At 36.0% G+C, this 25,617-nt stretch overlaps 1 protein-coding gene across 2 annotated transcripts in view; it reads left to right on the top strand.

Annotated features, from left to right (window-relative positions):
- The window catches only part of Ttc7 (tetratricopeptide repeat domain 7), a 252,039-nt gene that overhangs the window by 83,535 nt on the left and 142,887 nt on the right, over nucleotides 1-25,617 (top strand). For both annotated transcript variants that reach the window (XM_090369480.1, XM_090369481.1), the window contains exons 10-11: nucleotides 5,910-6,193; nucleotides 17,953-18,025. In XM_090369480.1, the coding sequence (XP_090225606.1) occupies nucleotides 5,910-6,193; nucleotides 17,953-18,025 (357 nt within the window). The remainder of the gene's footprint in view (nucleotides 1-5,909; nucleotides 6,194-17,952; nucleotides 18,026-25,617) is intronic.

Here is a 25,617-nt window from a genome sequence, read left to right as displayed (position 1 = left end):
CATATAAAAAACAAATTTTCAGAAACTTCTCTTCATTCCTATTTACGTATTAAAATTATGAAGGGAAAACGACCAATGGAAAGTGCAAGTGCTGGCAGTGCTAGGAAATGAAGCAAAATTGATTTAGAAATGAAGATGAAAATGATTAAGTATGAAACAGGACAAAGTTTGTCATCTGTTGCAAGGGAATTAGGTCTCGTTGCTTCAACAGTGAATACTATAAAGGACAGTGTACGTATAAAAGAACATGGCAAAGGATCAATGCACTTAAGATCAACAGTAATCACAAAACAGTGTTCAGGTGCTATATCGAAGATGAAACAACTGTTAATAATATGGATGGAAAATCAGATTCAGAAGTGAGTGCCTCTGAGTTGAAGGACCATTCAAACAAAAGCAATAAGTATTTATAAAGATATTAAGAATAAGTACGGCGAACCCCAAATCAAATTCATGACAAGCAACGGGTGGTTTAATAGGTTCAAGCATCGTGCTGGTTTCCACAATGTTAAAGTATGCAGTGAAGTCGCCAGTGCTGATTCTGCAGCTGCAGAGAAATTTTGTGATGTGTTGGAAAAAATTATGGATGAAGGCAGCTATTCAACACAGCAAATTTTTAACGTTGACGTGACTGCTCTGTATTGGAAAAAAATGTCGGATCGAACATACATTGCCAAAGAGGAAAATACAATGCCATGTTTCAAGAAGTCAAAAGATAGGGCCACGCTCTTGCTTGGGGCTAATGCAGTGGGATATTACAGATTAAAACTACTGCTTATATGCCATTCTGGAAATCCTTGTTCATTTAAGGGCATCAATATTGATGCCTTTAAATGCACAAGCCTTAAATCAATATCGATGCTCTTAAAGATTGAAACAGAGAGCATGGATAACAATATCGCTCTTTGAGGATTGGTGTAAATACTGCTTCATTCCCGAGGTTGAAAAATATTGTAAGGACAACGACGTTCCTTTCAAGATTTTGCTTCTATTAGATAATGCTGTCTTGGCATGTCTCCACACACGCACGCGAAATCATCTACGCATCTAGATGATTTCAATTCGAACATGAGAGTCATATTTCTACCGCCAAACACGACTTCACACATCCAATCTATGGCTCAGGGTGTTATTTTGAATTTAAAAGCATACTATTTACGCACAACATTTGCTCAGACATTGTCTGCAGTAGATGGTGAGAAAAATTTTACATTAAGAGACTTTTGGAAATCTTACAGTATTTACCCCGCCATCTTAAACATTAATAAGGCCTGGGTGGAAATTACTAAAAGTTGTTTAAATGTCGCACGGAAGAAAATATGCCCACAGCACGTAAAAGGCTTTGAAGGATTTGAAAAAGATGAATCATATGAAGAGGTTACAGATAAGATTGTAAAGGTTGCAGAGCTACTTCAGTTGGTGATTGATGCCAAAGACGTGGAGGAGTTAATAGAGGAAGAAGAGAAAGAATTATCTAATGGAGAACTTATTGACTTACAGGCAGTGATATTGAAAGAAGAAAATGCTGACGAAGCTCAAGATGAACCAAATGAGGAGCCAAGACGCTTCATCACCAGAGAGATGGCAATGGCAAGGTTTGAGAAGATGGATCCTGACAGCGAACAATTCTTAAAAGTGAACAAAGAGGTGAATGATATGCTTGCTTGCTACAAAGAAATTTACGATGAAAAGAAAAAAGCCACGTCCAGTCATCCATTAATATGTTATTTCGTAAGGTTGAGCGGCTTCTAAATCTCCACAGCCCTCAACCTCTGCAGCAGCATACTTATCAGCTGAAGACGTCAATTCTGGCAATGATGCTCGAGAGGTAAAACTTACTGACATTATGCCTGTCTCCTCTTTTTTTTTTTGTAATTTTATAATTTTGAATTTTTTTTAAATTGCACGTTTTTCTAATTTTTTCTGCACATGAGATAAAAAATAGAATAAATGCAATAAATAATTCTATTTTCATGTTCGTAGAACATTTCTTTTTTTAGATTTAATCAATTCAGCGAGCACAGTTGCGAGTGCTGCACAAAGCATGGGAAAATTCCCCAACTTACATTGTGTTCCATGGAACGCAAACCTTATGTAAGTCGGGGAGTTCCTGTATACATATATTTGTATATATAGGGGTCCACGATTTTTTTTTTTTGAAGGGGTCCACTTAATATGTTATCTCTTGATATCTGTGCTGTGTGTAAGTTCCCATTTTATGTTTTACTTTGTGTTCTCTCTCATTTAGTAATAAAGTTCTTTTCATTTGGTTGGTGCAAGCAAGCATGTATCCAACTCCTGACCTCACAGGGTTCTTCAGTCAAATTTCCCGTTTATTTTCCGAGACAACCACATGGTCAGAGGAGTTCCCAAGATAAACAGAATATAAGAAACAGCACCGCATTTAGCAGTCACGGACCTGATTGTGTGAAATAACCTTCCCACAGTAAAACAAAAGAAGAGATAGGGAGTAAATCTATTTTTCAATTGGGTATATCTTTTTATTGCAGATCAGAACATCATATGACTGTGGATGGTGAATTTATTCGGCTTGTGTACTAAAAAAGAATTTCTCCCTTTGTGATAACATCAAAGCATACCAAGGAAATATTGAAATATTTTCTAACAATACTTTTTGAACAACCCATTAGCTGAGTTAGCTGTAATTAGCTTTGTATTGTTAGAAAATATTGCAGTTTTGTGAACAATACACATTTCAAGAAACAATCCATTATTCATAGTGGATGGTTTTTTTTATCTTCTTTTGCACACAGTTTTCAGAGTTTGCAATGCAGCTATCAATAGAAATATTTTCTTGAAATTTTGTTAGAATATAAAATATACATCCAGGGAACTGCTGTTCTGATATTGTTCCCTACAACTCCAATAAAGCAAACTTCTGTGCTGTGTGTCACACAGCACAGAAGTTTGCTTTATTGGAATTGTTTTTTTATTATTATTTTTTTTTTATTAAATGCACATTTGATCAGTTTTTCCCGTTTCCAGTGTGGTTTCCAACAATGAATTTTCTTGATTTTGTGTTAGTAGATACAATGCACATTGAAGTTAGGAATATGGTCTTTTTTCTTTTTCAAAAACAAATGTTGTGGATTTTTTCGTTGTTTCTTATGGCAACAAACAGTTGCATGCATTTTTTTTTTTTTTTTTTTTCCCCTTTGCCTTCTTGATAAAGCTGTATGGAGAACTCTGGAAAGCTTTCTCACACCAAGGTAAACATAACTCCGTTTTGCAAACACAGCACACATGCTAAAAACAGAACACCAATTGAGTATTGCATTTCATAAGCCCTAGGCTAGTTGAGACTGGGGTAAAGAAAATAACTGAAAAAGGCTTAAAAAAAACACTGTCACATTTTTGGGTTTGTGTGAAAATCAATAGAAGAAACTTCTGAAATTTTAAGTGGAAAGTTCTGGCTCCAGCTATACAGAGTTTCGGCTTTGTAGATATAGTAAAAATTATAGAACTTATGAATTGAAATTTGATCTGGGGAGATATCTACTACCACAGAGGTGGCAACCAGGGTTAAAGAATTGCTAAATATCAATTTGTCTGCATCCTAAGCAGGGTTATTAACAGTTGACACACTTCTTGATTAGACCGGGGTTCGAGCCCGTCACCACCAAATATGAAGGGTGCGGAAAGGTCAGGGAATGACCACCGCTTAATCACGGAGCAATATGGCCTTAGTTGCTGATTATTAAGCTCCTAAAAAAAACCAAATAACAACAACAATTCCAGTCAACATCTGGAAAATTAAAATCTCCCACTATGAGACATTCTAATTTTCTGGCCCACTCTATTTCTCTGTATAGCTGTTTGGTATACTCATCACAGTCATTAGACCTATAACACTGTCCTACTCTCAATTTTGTTTTCCCAGTATCACATGAAACTGACTTAACATTGTACTCATCACCCATGTCATCTGAATGTGCATTCAAACTCACCATCACTTATGTCTGAGTGGCACCATGGTCTCACTATTCCTACAGTGTCTGCATTTGATGACTTAATCAGTACTTCAAATTCATGAAATTTATTTACAATGCTTCTAGCATTAGTGTACATGCAAGTATACATTCACATGTTCTTAGTTTTAGTTACTCTAACACAGTAATGCCAGACACCTTGCTTTTCAGGCTGCTGCATGTACCAATAGTAGCAGTGCTAGAATCACTTTCACCACTGCCTGCAGCTTGAGTTAAGCTATTACTGTGTCTTCTTTATAGCTGGCTGTTTTACGACCCATCTATCACTGCCTGGATGGCATCAGCAAATATTCTTGCACCCCCTTCTATTCAAGTGTATTCCATTCCTGTAAAAACAGTCTATCCTGTTAGCAAGCATCGACCACACTGAGAAAAATTTAACCCATGAGCCTTGCACATTCTCTCCAGAGTGAAATTGATTGACATGGTTCTCAACATGTACTCCCTCCTATCGAGTCTGGGCAGAGTTGCAGACACTTTCAAATTCAGTTCTAACTTATGACTTTTTCCCTACATTGCCCTGTACTTGTTAAGTAAATCCTCAGATCTCCTCCTCTTCCAAATTAGTTCCAAAAGGTGTTACTGGAACTATCATTAGTTCCAGTAACACCTTTTGTGTCCTTAAAAGATGATATCTGCTCTACGATGTAGTAGTAGCAGTGGCATTTGATGCAAGAAAGCAAGTGTATGAGCTTATGCAGCATCAGCCAAAAAAAAAAAAAAAAAAAAATCACACCATTCCCTCCAAATGCCTGTCCAGTTCCTCCTTAAATTTATTCAACCTATCAACTTCCACAACGGCAGATGGAAGTTTGTTCCAGCAATTAACCACCCGCTGGCTAAAGGCAAATTTCTGCACATCTAATCTACATCTGTCTTTTCTTAATTTGAATTTATGCCCCCTTAGGTTCGTAATCTGAACAAGTGTAAGGATCCCATCAGAATTCAGTGTGCTCAACCCATGTCATTTACTTTTGCCCATGGCAGACATACCCTGGTCCTATTCCAAAGGCTAGAGTTTAAGATTAAAGCCTCCTACTCCAAAGGTTAGAGGTTTAGGGTTCACCTTTGCTCTGTGCGTTTTTTTTTTTTTAACTTTTAGTTTTTAGATTTGTTTCATTTTCAACAAATAGTACTAAATAAATAAAATTAAAAAAATAGAAAATTAGAAGAAAGAAATACTTATTTATCGTAGGTGAGGATTGAGCCTATGGACTCTGGTATTTCTCTTTAACCCTTGTCCATGAGGACATACCAAGGTGAAAACTACAAGTTTGCCTCAGTAGAAGGGGCAAAACAAACTTTCCTATCTTTATTTTCTCCAGCGATTCTGAATATGGAGTCGTATTTCTTGGTCATTTTTTTTTATTCGTGGATACTTTATTCTCACAAAGTTTAAAGTTGATCAGAGATTACAAAATTATGCATTCCCCTTGTAAGAATTATTCTGTTTTGGTAATGGTTTGGCAAGAGATTTAAGATTTGAATGATGTGCTTGCTTTGTATAAGCTGATTATAATCTCTCTTCTAGTATTAAATTATTAATAAAATTAATATTAATAAACTTATATTGTGCTATTCTTTTGCTGATATTGATTATTATTGAACTTAATTATTCTGTTGAATTAATATTATAGGCACATGTTATCCCTGTAGTCATGATATTTCAGTTCTTTGCAATCTAATTACCATTTAAAGTGCTGAAAAGGAATTTACATTTACAATAAGTTTTTTTTTTTTTAATACCTCAATAGATATTTAATATAGCATCCATTTTTTATGTCTGCTGGCGAAGATAATCTTAAGATGTATTAAAAAAATTTAATAAATTCAGATAGCATTTGATAAGCTTATGTGAAAATGGATGTGAAATTTGTTATTGATTTTTTTAAATTTTAGCACAGTCGTGCTCTTCTGGTTCTCCAGGAATGTGCAAGACTTCAGGCAAACAATTCACTTCCTTGTTTGATGGCTGCCAGAATTTGTTATGAAAATTTATCCCAGCCAGAAGAGGGTTTGAGAATGGCTGAACTGGCATTAGAGAGAGAGATTGCCCATCCACAAAATTTAATAGCAAGATGCCATCTAGCTGTAGGACTTGGTTTGGAAATTATGTCTGCACAAGCACGTCCTCAGCCACGTCGACAAGAGCTTCGAAGAAAGGCATTTGAATCATTTTCAAGGTTAGTACAGGTGCTGGATTAACTTCCATTTTCTTTATAAAAAACTTGTGGATACTTGGCAAAAAATTATTCTTTATTGCTAAAGTTATTGCTTTAGAAACATTAGGGAAGAGGATGACATATTTGTTTTCTTTCTTTCTATGGTAAAATGACTACAACTAATTATAACACTAAACTGAGTGTTGTGATTAGTAATTAAGATTTATCTACTTCATAACCAGGACTTTAGTTACTAACAACAAGATTCAGTTGAATGCTTTTTCAAAGAATACAAGAATACATGGTTAAGCCATATAATTTGATTTACAATGCAATAACTGGAAATTCCACTCTTGAATAAAAGTGGAATTATGTGGTACAGATTTCTAAATCTTAATAACATGTTTTAGTGTATATATAAAAATGAAGATTTGATAAAACTGTACTAGTAGTAAGGCCCCGAGTGATAAGTAATATGACTACAACACTTTTTCATAGTGATTATCTAGTATGTATCACTGTAAATAAGTTTATTCTGAATTTTGTAACTGGGTTTCCAGACTCAACCCAGATAACTAAAAAAAAGATATGACTAATATAGGGATGGTTAAATTCCAGAAAACTGTTCATAAACTACTGTGGAGTTAGGGGAACCCCTGAGGCTTCAAGACCTGTAACACTGTACATTATGTTCACAAACTGTGCAGAGTTCTCTCTACATCTAGGCTCACTGCTGGGACTTCAATGAGCCTAATTCACTATTCAGTGATACAGGAATTAAATATTGAACTGATACTTCTTAATCTGATTAGATAGACCTTACTTAGAAGATATAGTTCCTAAATGATGGCATTAGCTATAGTTGCTTGCATTCCCCAAACAGGGTAAAGATCCAATGAGACCTGCTAACTATAGGCTTATTGCCTTTACCAGTTTCCATCTTTTCAAGACTTAAGCAAAGGCAGAAGTCTTTAAAAGATGATAAACCATCAACTGGCATGGCATCTAGAAAAGTTCAGCCTCCTTCATTCTGCTCAATTATGTATTGATAAAAATAGATCAGCACTGGTTATATTAATAAGGATAGAGGTTCATTTGAATTACATTTCTAAGTTTTGGAATACCATTTGGTTTGGTTTGGTTTGATCAATAATGCACATGATTTCAATTGGAAGTATGGAATACTCCATGAATTACATCATCTGGATTTTGTTTTCACCTTATCTTATCCAGAACTTCCTGCCCAAGCACACATTCTAAGTTTGTATTAAAACATTGTCCCAGGTCTTCTCTCAAGAAAAAAAAAGTTTCTTGGGATTTCATGCTCAGTGCTACCCCTTTAATAATTGCAATTAACACTACTGTTTTTAGATGACCTTAGTATTTTATGTCATGCAAAGAACGTGTATACTGTTCAGAGAGAGTTACAGGGGGCAGTAACTAAAATCAGTTCATGGGCAAGAGCCAATGGTTTCTAACTTTGTTCCCAAAAATCCCAAAAAAACAATGCATCCATTTTTGCCAACAGTGCAACCTCCTCTCAGATTCGGGACTGCAGTTCACTGGCTAACCAATAACAGTATACACCAGCATACAATTCTTAGGAATCATGTTAGACTCTAAACTTTGCTTTTTAGAGCACATTATCCTCTAAGCAAAAGCTACACATTAGGTTTTTTCAGCAACTGAGTGGGAAGCCATTTGCCTTACCTTGTTACAGTTATGTGGAGCCCAGGTAAGATCTAAACTCTACTATGGAGCAACAGGGTATAGCTCATCAAGACCCAGTGTCTTCTGCTGTCTTAGCATTAGCATTAGTAGAGGCATATGATGCAAGAAAGCAAGCTTATTCAGCATCAGCCAAAAAAAGAAAAAAAAAAAAAAACACACCACTCCCATTTCACCCCTCAGTTCGTTCGAAATACCTGTCCAGTTGAGCCTTAAATTTGTTTAGGTTATCAACTTCAACAAGTGATGGAAGTCGGTTCCACCAACCAACCACCCGCTGGCCAAAGGCAAATTTCCGCACATTTGTCCGACATCCGTCCTTCCTCAATTTGAATTTATGCCCTCTGAGCTGATTATTCTGAGCAAGATGAAGAATCCCATTGGCATTGAGCATGCTCAAACTATTCAAAGCCTTATACACCTCTATCAGATCACCTCGCCGGTGCCTAGTCTCCAGACTTTGTAATTTGCAAAACTTAAGCCTTTCTTCGTAAGAGCAACCCTTTGTTCCATTCACTAATCTTGTTGCCCTTCTCTGTACCCGTTCCAGCAGCTCTACATCCTTCTTCAAATGAGGCCTCCAGACCTGTATACAGTACTCAAGATGTGGCCTAACCATTGCCTTATACAAGGGAATAATCACCTCCTTATCCCTGCTAGAAAAATTCCTGTATATCATTGACAAGACACCATGAGCTACTCTTGCAGCTCGTCTGCACTGCTCAGAGAACTTCATATCTCCCTGCACAATTATCCCCAGGTCCTTTTCATTCTCCACCACTGTCAGTGTAGTACCGCAGAGTTGATACGTTGCTCTGTGGTTACTGTTTCCCATATGTAGTACATTTACATTTGTCAATGTTAAACTTCATTTGCCACCTCTCAGCCCATCTGTTCAACCTTTCCAGATCCTGTTGCAGCAGCATAGTGTCAGTAGTGTCCTTAACAACCCTGCCAACCTTTGTATCATCTGCAAACTTGGACATTAAACTTGATATACCATCAATATCATTCATAAACACCGAAAACAACAACGGACCCAGCACTGAACCCTGAGGAACTTCACTAATAACATTAGTCCACGTTGAGCAGTGTCCATTGATTACCACTCTGTCTTCTGCCACTCAACCATCCCCTTATCCATAGCAGCAATTTGCCTCCAATGCCACACTGCTCCAATTTGTGCAGCAGTCTTCCATGTGCAACAGTATCAAAAGCCTTTCTAAGATCCAAATATATAATATCAAAGTTATTCCCTGCATCCAGTTCTTTTGTGACTACATCATAGTATCCAATCAAATTGGTCAGGCAAGACCTGCCCTTAACAAAACCATGCTGCGTCTGAGCTATAACTGAATTCTTGTCTAGATGATCCTGCAGTGCTTCTTTAACCAGTGCCTCCATTAATTTACCTGGAACAGAAGTTAAACTAACAGGTCTATAATTACTTGTGTCAGCCTTTGATCCTCCTTTGTGAATTGGGGTTACATTTGCACATCTCCAGTCTATGGGTACCTCCCCTGAGTTCAAAGAAGCTCTCATAATTATGGCTAGGGGTTTGCTTACTTCCTTTGCTGCCTCCTTTAATATAACTGGATAGATCCCATCCACCCCAGGTGCCTTTTTTTTGTTTATCCTCAAGTCTTGATCCTATCCGTAATAGTGCATTGTCCTAGGAGGTGTTTTTTTTTTTTTTTTTTTTGGTAGTTGTTGGCACATAGGCTTCTGTGGCCATAATGCACCTCCCAAGGTTTTTGCAGTACTTTGATCCAAGCCCGAGGCGGGAATTGAACCCGTGACCTTTGGGTTGCCAGGCAGGCACTTGACCCACCCGGCTAGCCCGGTCGGCTTGTCCTAGGAGCATACTAAATGTCTCCAGTATTAGTCTGTATGCTGAAGCACATAAACCACCTCTCTTTGTCAAGAAGATAAATTATATTACACTATGCATATAAAATTAGCACTATGCCTGAACACCAGCAAATAGTTTTCCTTCCCCAGTACTACACCCTATTCCAAAACTGACCTATTGCTAACCAACCTCTAGGCCTGAGAGTCAGTCAACTATCAGCAGACTTAAACCTGAATTGATAATGTTGCAGATATTACTCCACTTTGATCTGCTCCTTGGAGCATGGCTCTGTCTCAGTATGATTTTTTATACCTCCATAAAGGAAAAAATCTGCACTACACAACAAAAATTTCTTGTAACTATGCTATGGTAGATCAGTTCCAAACTAAATTATAGTCCATATAGATGGGTGAAAGGATGACAGGTGGAAGGTTCCACTTCAAGGTTATACACCAGTCATCTGGAAAAAATGCATGTTTCGGTGGCAATTAGCAGTTTGGCAAAATCAATATAGAAAGAATCTTTGCAGCATCAAGCTAACTTTCAAATTATGGCCTTCAAGCTTCAGAACAAATTGCCAACAGGAGATAATATTAGCTTGTCTGTTGAATAAGTCATACAAATCACACCCATGCTTACCTGTTAAAAGCAGAAGATTGCCTTCAATGTTGTTTGGTGCTGGCTGTGTTATACAAAATGTATGCAAGAGAATGCTAGAACATTCTCACTCCAGCCACAAATGAAGCCCCATTAACACTTCTCACTTTTGGGTAATGAAACAAAATGTCTCAAACAAATAACCATTTTTAAAAATAGTTATTATATATAACCTCCTTTAGGTATAACCATTTTTAGAAAAGTGAAAATCTCTATCCCCAACTGGATAACTTACTAATAGTAGTTGTGGTAGTAGTAATGGAAGTATGTGATGCAAGAAAGCAAGTGTATGAGCTTATATAGCATCAGTCAAAAAAAAACAAAAAAAAAAAAAAAAGAAAAAACACCAATTTCACACATCCATTCCCTCTAGAAGTTTGTCCAGTTCCTCCTGAATGTATTTAAGTTATCAACTTCCACAACAACAGATGGAAATTTGTTCCAGCAATTAACCACTCGCTGGCTAAAGGCAAATTTCCACACATCTATTCTACAACTCTTTCCTCAATTTGAATTTATGCCCCCTCAGGGTAGCCAGGTGGGCAGGAGCAGCAGTGCGTAGCACACTCTTCTTGATTAGACCAGGGTTCGAGCCCGTGACCACCAAATACGGAGGATGTGAAAAGGTCAGGGAATGACCACCGCATATCCCCTGAGCAATACGGCCTTAGTTGCTAATGCTCCTAAAAAAAACAAAAACCCCTCAGGTTCATAATCTGAGCAAGCGGAAGAATCCCATCAGAATACAGCATGCTCAACCCATTCAAGGCTTTATACACCTCAATCAGATCACCTCACAGGTGCCTAATCTCCAGTTGCTGCAATTTGCAGAACTTAAGCCTTTCTTGGTAAGATGACCCCTTTGTTCCCCTTGCCAAACTTGTTGCCCTTCTCTGTACACGCTCAAGCAACTTTACATCCTTCCTAAAATGAGGCCTCCAGGCCTGTACATAGTACTCAAGGCATGGCCTGACCATCGCCTTATACAAAGGGATAATCACCTCCTTTTTCCTACTTCAGAATTCCTATATATCATTGACAATACCCCGTGACCTGCTCTTGCAGCCTGTCTGCATTTCTCAGAAAACTTCATATCTGACTGCACAATTACTCCCAGCTCTTTTTCATTTTTTACCACCTTAAGTATAGTATCACAGAGTTGGAACGTTTCTCTGGGGTTACTTCTACCCATGTATATGGTGCATTATGGCCATAGATGCCAGTGTATCCAGAAAATTCTTAAGCAGACAAACAAACAAGCTGAGAGCAAAACTCTAATAAAAGACACTTTATCATGAGAAATATTTAACTAGTTTATTGTTATGAAAGGAAAAATTGATAACGTTAAATTCAAGCAGAAACTCCACCATTGCTGATCCCAAGCCAGATGGCAAAGGAGGTGCATTGACATCAGGTAAGTAGCCAGCTGGAAAACTAATGCCAAAGCTATGAATAATCCTAAATCAAATCTTGCTGATGCTTCCAGCTTTTTTTCTCACAGCACTGGGCATTGCTACAAAAAGAAATTGAGGGTCTTGGCACTATACTTGAATGAGTGCAGATAAAGAGAGTGGTCCAGAGGATAAGACTAGCAATGTAGAATGTGGGAACAGTGACAGGAAGAAGCAACATATTGGCAATTGGCAGACACATGGAAGAAGAGAAGAGTGGGAATAGCATGTTTCCACTCTTCTCTTCAGTTTTCCTCTTCTTCAAGAAAAGGCCAGATAAATCAAAGATGAGTATAAGTTGTGGTATACTGGCCAGTGTAATTCAAGAAATGAAATGGAGTAGGTATCATAGCAAATGCAAAAATGATAAAAATAGTGGACAGTAAGTAGATAAGTGATAGGTCAGTGATGGCAAAACTAGTGCTAGAAAAGGAAGTTGTTAATGTTATAAGTGCTTATTGTCACAGGCAGGAATGGATGAGAGAAGTAAACAGGAATATTTTGGGATATGATGGATGAAATAATGCAAAACATGCTGGAAGAAGGTATTATAATCATTTGCAGAAGATTTGAATGTTCATGGGGAGGGAGGGAGAGAGAGAGATGGAAGAATTCATGAAGGCCAGGAATATAGTGAGAAGAATGAAATGGGAAAGGCAGTTGCCTAGAGTTACCATCCCTACTAAGGAGGTAGTCTCTACTGTCTAGCATATTGGCTCTCTCATGACAAAGCCTAGAACTCAGACTGTGACCGGTCAAAAGGAAGCAGGCCTCCAGTCCAAATCTGCAAAAATATCTAAACCACCCAAACACTTCCTCATTCATTTCACAAATATATGTGATTTCAATTCCAGTGTCAGTGGTGTCCATTACTATGTTACAGTCAGCCCACTTGCTCTTGTTGACAGAATCTCACTTATTGCTCGATTTAACTCATCTCAGGTATCCAAATTATATGCTGTATGATTCCTTTTGCTTCAAAACTGGCACTTGTGCAAGTGTCTTCTGTGATATTCCCTCTCAGAGACTTAGTAATTTGGAATCTCCTCTTTTTGATCTTCTCTGGCTTAAAATCTCTATACCTCATTGTGTCAAATTCATCTGTTGTCTCTATGTCTCTACCATTCTCCCAACTCCACTAATCACTTGGAGCTCTTTGACTTCCTCTCTTTGCAACTTGACTTTCTTCAGTCCAACTTTCTTAACAGTGAGGTAATTTTCTGTGGTGATGTTAATGTTTACAACTCTAGCTGGGTTCACTTTTCTACTCACATGGACCCAGCTGGTTGAGATGCTGGTTGAGATGCTGTCTCTATGTCTCTACCATTCTCCCAACTCCACTAATCACTTGGAGCTCTTTGACTTCCTCTCTTTGCAACTTGACTTTCTTCAATCCAACTTTCTTAACAGTGAGGTAATTTTCCGTGGTGATGTTAATGTTTACAACTCTAGCTGGCTTCACTTTTCTACTCACATGGACCCAGCTGGTTGAGATGCTGAGGCTTTTGCAATTATTAATGGCTTCACACAGATTGTTTTCTTACTTACCAGAAAATGAGACAATCCTAGCCATACAGCCAACACTCTTGAACTTTTTTTTTTCACAAACAAGCTTTCCAAGTCAAGGTGAGTGATCCTCCAGGTGCCTGACATTATAACTTGGTGGCAGTCTTTTCTCAAATAGTCTTTCTCTTGTAGTCATTTTCAACCTCATGTTGCTTTGCATTATAAGAATACAAAATAGGATGATATGCACCGATACCTTTTCTTCCTTTTCCTAGTTGGATTACCATGTTAAATCTTCTGATGTTAGTGTTTCCTCATATTGTATCACTGATATTATTCTTCTCTGAATGAAATCCTTTATTCTACACTCCAACTTTAAATCTTATCCTTTATCTAAACTTTGGTTTTTCAATAAATGTGCTAAGGCTCTTAAAGAGATAAGACTGTTACATATTGCAATTGGCTTGCTTCCACATCTGCAGGTTCATTTCCTGCTTACACCAAAGCTTTCATCAATTGTAAAACAGTTATTAATCAGTCCAAACTAGATTTTGAACAGGCTCAGAGTACAAAACTTGCTTCTTGTCCAGTAGTCTAGAATTCTAATCTTTTTACTAAAGCTATTGGCTGCAACTCTTGCTCATCTGTACTCCAGCACTTATTTTAAAACCTGATGGTTCTATTCCCACCTCAGCTGAAGATAAAGCCAACTTACTAGTGTCCCTCTTTTCTTCTCTCTTGTATTGATGATCTTGGTAAACCATCACCACTCGATGCCTACTGTGTCATCCATCAAGAGGATATCAGAAGAATTTTGAACAATCTTGATGCCAAGAAAGCTCCAGGTTCTGAATAGTATTTCTCCATTTGTTTCACAATCTGTGCTCCTGAGTTTGCTCCTGTTCTGTGTTGCCTTTTTACACATTTTTTATTCTGCTGGTGTTTTTCCTTCTGCTAGAAATTTGCTCATGTACTGCCAATTACTAAAAAGGGTAACAACTGCCTCCCATCCAATTATCATCCTGTTTTACTACTACTTCTACACTTTCTAAAGTAATGGAGAAATCCCTTAACTGCCACCTCATATCTTGAAACCTTCATCTGATCAATGATCACCAATATGGATTCCATCAGGGTTGATCCACTGGTGATATTTTGGCTTATGTTATCCATCTTTGGATTAATTCAATGGAAAAGTTTGTAAAACTCAATCAGTGGCTCTTGACATTTCAAAGGCTTTTAATCATGTTTAGCATTAAGGTCTTCTAAATATACTTCCATATTATGGATTTTCAACTTTTTTTGTAATTGGTTTCCAATTTTCTCTCTGATCTCTCATTGTGGGTGATGGTAGATGGCACTCTGTCTTCTGATTTCTCTTAGGGAGCTGATGCTCCCTAAGGTTCAGTTCTTTCTCCCATTCTCTTCCTCTTGTATATTAAGGACCTTTTCCATTCACAGGAAATCTTATCCATAGTTTTCTGATGATAGCAGAAGGAAAAACATATTCCACCTTTCAGTTTAAGAAACTTTGCCCTGCACAAATAGCTTCAACTTCTTGAATGTTCACTACCAATTTCTTAAATGCCAATCTTTAGGTAATTCTCCAATGGGGCAAAGATTAATCATTGCTGATATTAAACTCGGTCCTGTTTTATATCTTGCGAAAAGAATTCTGGTCCTATGCTTGTCTTTAATGACACAGATTTCTAGACAAGATCACATATCTTTATTAGAAATTATCCTTATTTCTAATCTCTTTTGGCATAAGCTTATCACAAATATTATTCCTCTTCATATAAAAACTGAGTTTTCTCTTTCACTGTCAGTGTTATTTTTCTTTTTTACAAATAGCTATTCACTGTACAAATCTGAAATCTGCCCTACTATGGGATATTGTTCTCACATCTGGTGGTCATTACCTCTCTCAGGCTTTGACTCTATTCAAAAGAGAGCAATTAAGTTAATTAATGACCTATCTCTTACAAAGTTTCTCCATGCTCTGTTTCATAGATTTTCTGTTTCTTCTGTATGCCTTTTCTGTAGAGACTTCCATGGGCATTTTTCTTCTGAATTGGCTTCTGTAATTCCTCTGCTCTCCTTTCCAAACACAAGTGCCATAAACAGGCATAATCCACCTACGATAGAACTTAGTAGTACTAAGTTCGCTAGTAGATTCTAATATATCTTTTTGTATTTTTAGTTTTCATTATAAAAAAAAAATTCTTCCTATGTGGTGTGTGGTTCTTATTGTGCAGTGTTTAGCTATCTGTATTTCAGTTATCTTTAATGTCCTGCAAGTCATATCTTATTTTAAAATTTTAATTTTTTTTTTTTTTTTGAATCTTCCTAGTCTGGATTAAACACTGTATATTACCTGGCATTACTTTCTGAACTCCATAACTCATTTAGATATCTGACAGATATTCGGCTCTTTTCCTTTAATTGGTGTGGTTCCAGTTTTCATATACTACCTTTAACACACTCATATACAGCTCATTATGCTATAATATGTCATCTTACAACAGCCATTTAAAGTTGTCTATATCTATTTGGCTCCTTTGTCTGCCATTATACACATGAAACCCATGCACTGCACTGTTATACTCTTTCTCACTAGTGTCATTTTGGTTTATGGGTGTCCATTAGTGTGTGTTGCATATTTTCGTTATATATTTTGTGTAAAAATTTATATACAATTCCTGTATATATATTCTTACTAGCTGTACTGTAAATAGTGAGTGCAAAAAAAGACAATAGAGAAAAGATCAATTTTGTCTATTGTCTTTTTTGACAAAAGGTCAGTTCAAAGGTCAAATGGCCAGTGCATCAAAAGCTATGGCTTCCTTGCACTCTTTGGCTAATACTAAAGACAACCCGTTTCAGCAAATGTTTTAAACTTTTGATGAAAATGGTTTCTGACATGGATAAGGACATTGAAACAATTTCACCTTCAAAATAAAACTGGATTATCTGATACAGAATTATTTTAAAAGGCAAAAAAAAAGAAAAAAAAAAGTAAGATAGGAAACTGATCTTTTATTAAAAAAAGAAAAATAACACAAGTAGATTCTCCCCTCCCAATTGAAAAATAAGCCAATGAACATTAAACAATAACATTCTTTGTTCCTTCTGCTGATCTGTGAGGCTCTGTGGCACAAATTTTTATGGATCCTCCTTTCTCCTAAATCTTCATGTAGAATTTGACGAATCATCTCCTTATTCATATCCAACTCATCAGCTGGATATAATGCTGATTATATCAGTATATTCTGTGGATCAAATGACAATGCCACAATTTCCCAAACATTTGCAACTTTGTCCTCATTTTGGGATGGTGACAGACACCCACTTCTTGGGTCATTGCTAACATCATCCCATCTGTTTCTGAACAACTTATCATTCAAACACACTGGTATGACTTAGTTTCATCACCATCAAATTTTTTTCAAATTTTGAACATTTCTGTTGCAGATTTTCCACCCTTCAAAGAAAAATTGTTACATGGAATGTTAACACTAATAATGAAACTGGTTGTTATTTGCAACCTGTTAGCTTGCTGGACAATCTCTGTAACAAAATCTGTTGGACAAAGCTTGAAATACATAACACTTCCATTTATTTTCAAACTCATCAAATATGACTGCAACAGCTTCAGTCTGGGATCTTTATTGCCACCCCATATATGTTAAAAAGTATTATATTTTATGGTACAGTAAAAATAAAATTATTTCATGGTATTTAATATAGCAAAAGAGTTGCCCAGCCTGGCCTAGTTAAGATATCTAGAAATGCACTTACCTTTTTCTATAAATAATGACTGTTTGCATTTTAATTCACTGCAGTGTTCTCTTGGCCATGTTGCTTTTCTGTTAAGCTGCACGTATGGAAACAAGTGGATGAAAGTTGCTGTATTGAGTTGTTTACAAATACAGAAATCTAAAAGTTGGTTAGTGAATGATTTATGTCAGTATAATGCTCATGTACTAATTGCAAGACCTAGAAACTTAGAGTAACCCATCCGTAATTACCAATGAGTTGAAAATTTTGTTCACAGATAGAAGCAGGCAATAAGCTTTCTTTTTTGCATCACGTTGCCAATACTAATGCTATGGCCTTCAGATAAATTTGTTGATGTGGATGGAACTTTTATCTCTGAATTGAAGTTTTGACTTTGCATAGTCAGCTCTGATGCTTCAGCAAATGGCCAACCTGAGAACTGTGTGTAAAACTGCCCTTCCTTGGGTTGTTGGATGAATTTTCCCATTTTCTCAGAATAGCTGGAAGATGGGCATTGTCAGATAATGATTCCAGATTTGGCAGGTTCAACAGTATTGAATTTTGAACTATAAATTACATTTGTAAGCTTATTAATATTCTTAGTATGATATCAATATTTATTTGCCAATTAAAAAAAAGCCTATATATTAAATTTTTACATGTTTTTGTATACTTAACTTTTATATAAATATAAAAAATATCTTTGCTCTGATACTCATTTCTCAGAATTCTTTAACTTTTTTAAAATATGTTATCCTGCCTCGTATTATGTTGTTTCATGATAAGTTTTTCAAATTTCTCATTAGGGCACAATCACTTGATTCAAATGATCATTTAGCAGAATTTTTTTTGGCATTGCACTATGCTCATGCAAGACAGGTTAGTGTATATAATTTTTTTCCATCAATCATAGAATGTACTAGTTAAATATTTGAACTGTTTGAAGTACAGATATTTCTGTAGTATTCATTCTTTCTTTTTTTTTTTTTTAGATATTATTCAAAGTTTCTTTTATCCCATCATACTGTTTATTAAAAAATGAATTTTTAATACTATCCATTAATGACTATTATTATGGTTCAAAGACTATACAATATATTTACATAATTGTTCAGTTACTTTGCCTCTGTAATCCCCAAATGACAATATCCAAATACAGCCAAGGCAATTTATTTCTTAGGCTGCATTTAACTATTGTAACCTGTATTTCACTGTGCCAATAAAATTTATATATTATTTTGGGTCTCTCTCTCTCTCTCTCTCTCTCTCTCTCTCTCTCTCTCTCTCTCTCTCTCTCTCTCTCTCTCTCTCTCTCTCTCTCTCTCTCTCTCTACAAACAATTTTTTTTCTGTTTGTAGAGAGAGATAATCTCTGTTAAACAGAATTTGTTGTTTTACAGGAATAAAGAAACTATTTCTTTAAGAATCTAATTTCTTTAAGAAGAAATTAAGAATCTGCATATAAAGGAACCATTAAGTGGCAGTGATCACAGTGTACTGATGTGGGATTTACTTTAAGATGTAACTACCATCAGGGGTAAAGGGAAGGGTTTTTGCTTTAATAAAGGTGACTACAGTGGTCTCAGATTTTTTAAAATTCTATACAGTGACCAACTGATGATGTTACCAACAGCAAATTCTAAATGGGAAGCATTTAAGGAATTAATCTTGGAAGCTACTAGGCTTTTCATACCAGTTAAGAAATACTGTTCAAGGTTTAGGCCTAAATGGATGGCAGATGAACTAATGAAACTTGTGGCAGAGAAGAAAAATGCATGGAATGCATATAAATTATCAGGTGACACAGAAAATTTATTTGTGGGGAGGTGGAGACCAGAAACTTATCAAACTCTGGCAGAGAGCTAAATGATTTTGTAATAAATGAGAGCAAAGTGGAGGAGAAATCATTGAAATTGAACATAAGAAAGGCACCTGGGGTGGATAGGATCTATCCAATTATATTAAAGGAAGCAGCAAAGGAAGTAAGCAAACCCTTAGCTATAATTATAAAAGCTTCCTTGGATTCAGGGGAGGTCCTCATGGACTGGAGATGTGGAAATGCGTTCCTCAATTCACAAAGGGGGATCAAAGGGTGACACAAGTAAATACAGAAATGTTAGTTTAACTTCTGTTCCAGGGAAAATAATGGAATCACTGGTTAAAGAAGCAATGCAGGATCATCTAGACAAGGCTGCATTTATAGTTCAGGCACAGCATGGGTTTGTTAAATGGAAGTTTTGTCTGACCAATTTGATTGGATACTATGATGTCACAATGGAACTGGATGCAAAAAATAATTTTAATATCATATACAGTCGGTCCTCGTATAACACGTGTTTGCATTACACGAATTCGATCATACACGATTTATAAATAGGGGAATGTTATCTTATATAACACGAACCGAATTCGCTTATACACGATTCGCCTTTGTGTTTACAAGAAATGGCAGTCGAATGCGGAATCACCCCAACTGAACGCAACACGATAGGAATGAAACAGATTGTGAAAATGTATTTGTGTTTTATATCAGTGAAGGGGAAACACATTTCACCATAATAACGTAAAAGCCAACACAATTCCAGCTATCGATATAATCGCAAATGCAATTAGATCGAGTTTACTACCAGTTTATAACAGATTCCACTAGCAGAAACGCAACTGGAAATTGTTTTTATTGTTTTATGGTAGTAACCCCCAGAATGTGCTTTAGTAAAATGTGAGGTGTTAATAGTGTATCTCGGCCTTTACGGTGTTGTTTATTCAGTTGCTACGCGCGCGCAGCTTTGTTTATGTGTATCAAGCGTGCCTCCTCGTTTTGTAATTGTGCTTTATTCCCTAAAAATTAGTAAAATACTTAAAAGGTGTGAAAAGGAAGCGTCCTGGCTAAGACACTGCAGATTCAGAGAGAAAAAAAAAAAAAGAAGCAATATCGATAACCAGAGGCGGACTGGGTCAAAAATTCTTACCCGGGAAAATTTGTAGTGGCCTCATACTACGGTTTATGGCCAAAATCACACCGGCCTCTGGCCCACCGTGGTTTCCCCCGTAAGGCTTATGGCCAATCCGCTTCTGTCAATAGAGAAAAAATATGAAATTGTGAAACGCTTTGAGCGAAATGAAAGACCATATGATATTGCACGTGCTACAGACCTAAATGAGGCAACGCCGAGAATTACAAAGAATGCAGAGAAAATAAAACAACTTTCATAGCGGAAACAACTCAAAGTGTAATTAAAATCCATTAGATTAAGACACAAATAATTGGAACAGATGGAATGGCTGTCATCTCTTTGGATAGAAAATCAAACAAAAAGCAAGTTTGCTTACGATAGAAGCAAAAGCATTAGCAATATTTTATTACGACTTACGTATTATAATTTATACTTACTTTATACTTTAATCTACTTTATACTTAAATATACTTTATACTTTAATCGTTATGATGCTAAGCACTTTATATACATAATTTATACTTATGTATTATAAAATATGTAAGTATTTTATTACGACTATTTTATTTAATATAATAATTTTTATATAATATAAAATATTATATAAAATATTTTATAAAGTAAAAATATTTTTTACTTTATAAAATATTTTAAAAAGTAAAATATTATTTTACTTTTTATTTAATATAATAAAAAGTAAAAATACTTTTTTAGTATTAAAAAATACTAAAAATTTTTTATTATAAAATAATATTATTTTTATTACATATTTTAATCGTTATAAAATACTTACGTATTTTATAACGATTAAAATTACCCGATTATTTATTGTGTTTGGTAATGTTTTGGTTCCAAATGTATGTTCAATCTTGGGTGGTCGGCACCTAACCCTACTTTTCCCATAGGGCCTGTTGTTTATATTGCACGATTTTGCATTGCACGAGGATTTCTAGGAACGCAACTATCGTGCTATACGAGAACAGACTGTACTTGGATTTTAGGAAAGCTTTTGATAGTGTTGCACACTGAAGACTACTGTCAAAATTGGAGCAGTATGGCATTAAGGACAATTTGCTACAATGGATAAAAGGATAGTTGAGTGGGAGAAGACAGAGAGTGGTAATCAATGGGTGCTGCTCTTCATGGACTAATGTTATTAGTGGAGTCCCCCATGGTTCGGTATTCGGCACGTTGTTTTCTCTATTTATCAATTGATGAAGGTATATATCAGGATTAATATATAAGTTTGCAGATGATACAAAGGTTGGCAGAGTTGTTAATGACAGTAATGATAGTACATTACTGCAACAGGATCTGGAAAAGTTGAGCAGATGGGCTTGAGAGGTGGCATCTGAAGTTTAACATTGACAAATGCAAAGTACTGCACATGGGTAGACTTAACCCCAGTGGAACGTGCCAACTGTGTGGTACTACACTTAAGGTGGTAGAAAATTAAAAAGACCTGGGAGTAATTGTGCAGTCAAATATGAAGTTTTCGGAGCAATGCAGACAGGCTGCCAGGGCTTTGTCATGGGGTTTTGTCAATGATATATAAGAATTTTGCTGGCAGGGAAAAGGTGATTGTCCCTCTGTATAAGGCAATGGTCAAGCCATGCCTTGAGTATTGCATACAGGTCTGGAAGCTTCATTTTAGGAAGGATCTAGATTTACTTGAGCATGTACAGAGAAGGGCAACAAGATTGGTCAGGGGAATGAAGCGATCCTCTTACCAAGAGAGGGTTAAGTTCTGCAAATTGCAGTGGCTGGAGACTAGGCACCTGCGTGGTGATCTGATTGAGGTATATAAAGCCTTGAATGGGTTGAGCACACTGAATTCTACACGAAGAATCCTGATGGGATTCTTCCACTTGTTCAGATTATGCACCTAAGGGGGCATAAATTCAAATTAAGGAAAGACAGATGTAGAATAATGTGCAGAAATTTGCCTTTAGCCAGCGGGTGATTAATTACTGGAACAACTTCCATCTGTTGTTGTGGAAGTTGATAAGTTAAATAAATTAAAGGAGGAACTGGACAAACATTTAGAGGGAATGGTTGTGTGAATTTTTTTTTTTTTTTTGGCTGATGCAGCTCATACACTTGCTTTCTTGCATCACATGCTACTACTACTACTACTACTACTACTTTCCTTTTACAGCACTCATTTTTTGACTGCAGTTGAATGAACACATTTGCATTAAGGCAAAAAATGTTTTGTTGCTTTGTGCTTTTAATTTATTACAATAATTTATTAATTAGTAATTTAATTTATTACAGTAAGTTTGAATTCCCTAAAAAAAATCTTTTGAAGCTCCCCTTTTATTGAATTCATTAAATAATCAAAATTTCATTGAATTCTTATACCATGTACGCAATGCAATGTTGAGAAAAACCATTTATTTCTTATTAGCAGGAACATGCATCAAATTACACAAGGTGTTTTTTTTTTTATGTAGAATGGCAACAAGAGGCTTTGCTTTACAAAGCCTCTTGTTGCCATTCTACTTTTCTGACACCTTCTATTACACCTGTGGCAGCTTTCTTACAAAAACAGCAAAGGAAAAAAAAATTATAACTTGTTAAATAGGAGTATTGTGTATATTTTCTAGTGCCGAAGGGGTGTATACGAAGTTTTCCATAATGTTGAACAGTTGAGGAGATGAATGTGTATGAGTGATGTTTCTACTTATCCAAAGTTCAAAACTGTAACACTAAAAATAAAAAGGACATTTCATATCCAAATCTACCATTTGCACATGGACATGATCTGCCTCTGTACCTTCTACTTTTGGAAACTCTTTCAGTGCAGTTATATCATCTGAATACAATGTACACTTTTCCCTGGATTAACAATCTTATGAGTCCAAGAAAACAATTGTAAACTAAAATTATTATTAATTTAGTATATGAAATGTGTTAAAGGCTTAATCCATTCCAAGGCCACTGGGATTAAAATTTTTCAATGAAAAATTTCAGTAAATTGCCTTTTATGTTGCTTTATTTCACATCACCAAGGTAATAATAGTAGTGGCAAATGATGCAAGAAAGCAAGCTTATATAGCATCAGCCAAAAAAAAAAAAAAAATACTACACACTTCACCCATCCATATTTTCCAAGAATTTGTCAAGTTTCCTTGAATTTATTCAAACCATCCACTTCCACAACAACAGATTGAAACTTGTTCCTATAATCGACCACCTACTGGCCAAAGGCAGATTTCTGCACATCTGTCATGCAACCATCCTTCCTCAACTTAAATTTATACCCCCCTCCATGTGTGTACTCTCAGCAAGAGGAAGAAAGCCATTCAAGGGCTTAAACACCTCGATCATTTCATCCCACAAGAACCTAGTCTCCAGAAGCTGCAATTTGCAGAACTGAAGCCTTTCTAGGTAAGAGCACCCTTTTTGTTCCCTTCACCAATCCCTTCTCTGCACCCATTTCAGCGGATCTAGATCTTTCCTAAAGTGAGGCCTCCAGACCTGTATACAATACTGAAAATGCACCCTAACCATTACCTCCTTATCCCTGTTAGCAAAGTTTCTGTATATCATTGACAAAACTTCATGAGCTGTCCTGGTAGCATGTCTGCACTCGTCAGAGAATTTCATATCTGACTGCACAATTGAAATGCCCATGGAGAGTCTTATTGCTATGGTTGGCAGTGATATATGAACTGTAGTAATGATATGCATCTTATAATGACAGCGAAGCTGATTTGAACTGGTTTTCTTATTCATATGAAAAACCTTCACAGTATTACCCCTTTATCGTATTTTTATATTCCTGAAAGTTTTCCAATAAACAAAGGTGACCTCTGATTGTTAAAGAAATTCAGGTTTTTTCTATGAGAAGTAGGGGATGTTGCTAAGTCCTTATTTTTAGAAATCGGAGATCACCTTTATGGGTTGTCAGGACAAGAAGTAAACCACATTTTAGGATTACAAGAGGTAAGCCTAAAACTGTCAGGGATGGGGATTGACTGTTTATTCGCTTGAATTACTGATAAGAATCAAAATCTTATGGGTGTTCCTATTTTGCTTTACAATTGAATAGTTGGCTGTTATTTATTTTTGGCGCCTCCGTAGCCAGGTGGGAAGGAGCAGCAGTGCGTAGCACACGCTTCTTGATTAGACCGGGGTTCGAGCCCGTCACCACCAAATACGGAGGATGCGGAAAGGTCAGGGAATGACCACCGCATATCCCGGAGCAATATGGCCTTAGTTGCTAATGCTCCTAAAAAGCAAATAACAAAATAACTTGGCTGTTATTTCAGATATGATATAGATTTAATTATTCATTTATATTTTTGTTTTATAATCAGCTCTCAACCTGTTATTCACTCACAGTACTCTAGTATTGCTAGGGTTCAAAGGCCAGAAGAAGCTTGCCATCATATACTTTAATTTAATTATTTAGTTTAGTTTAGCTATTGTATTTTTGAGAAATACATATGGAGAAAGGTTGTTCCAGGGAATAAAATTAAGGGAATAACTCAAGAAGAAAATTTGGACTAATACTGAGTTAAACTATGAATAGATGGTGGTCAGTCAATCAGTGATTTTTTTTTTAGGTAATCTGATCACTAGCATCACTGCTCATTCACAGTGTGGAAGAGGGTTAGGTTTAATTCTTGTTAAAAACTAAAGTAGAGAAATAATCCTATTGGGATGACAGAATGTGTATGGCCTTTTTTCAGACTGATTGAGTGAATTTGTCTCATGCAAGAGTTGGTTGGTTTGTTCTCTCCTGAAAATGAGTTTTTCAAAACAAGCAAGCTGATCAATGGAATATATGCAATTTATATGATATACTGATGCCTTGTGGCTTTAGTTGTGCAAATTCTAAACAAACCTACCCATGTGATTAGATGTTTTTAGGAAGGATGGAATGTTAGAAATGACAATCCAGAATGTGAAAATACTCCTATTTGATAGATAGTGAAGTGAGTTGATGGGTGGGAATCATAGATTAGCCTGTTTTCCTCTCTTATGTATAGATTGAAAAAATTTAGAGAGGTTTTTTGGGAAACCTTAAAACAGTAAACTAACTTAAAAGATACCTCCTTAAAACAGTAAATCATATTTATTTATGGGTTCATTGTTAATTTACTGTTTTTGTGCAATCACTCTGTCTGTTATCACCATTTTTAGTATTTTTCAAAATTACTTTCTCCTCATTTACAAAGCATGAGGCAGTTAATAAATAGTGACCATTACCATCCATGGTAATTACATACTGAAACATCATATACAATTTTCAGCTATTTAAATTAGTATTCTTAAACTGAATACAGTATCATTACTGATTATGTTTTTTTTTTTTTTTTTGTAATGTCTCTGCAAACCTGAATTAAACTGTTATCTATCCAATTAGCTTTAAAAATTTTAACATAGATAGTTCCCAAAGCTTCAGATGCTGTTATGAATATGTTTATTCACTTTCATGACATTTTTTTGCTTTTTCCAAGAGATGTGCAGTGCATTAATGTAACCAATAATGCATTGTACATGTGAC

This window comes from Mastigoproctus giganteus, chromosome 3 (assembly GCF_048544385.1).
Source record: "Mastigoproctus giganteus isolate SK-2022 chromosome 3, ASM4854438v1, whole genome shotgun sequence".
Taxonomy (NCBI): Eukaryota; Metazoa; Arthropoda; class Arachnida; order Uropygi; family Thelyphonidae; genus Mastigoproctus; species Mastigoproctus giganteus.
Note: the sequence above shows the minus strand (reverse complement) of the source record. Positions and strands in the feature narration are given on the sequence as shown.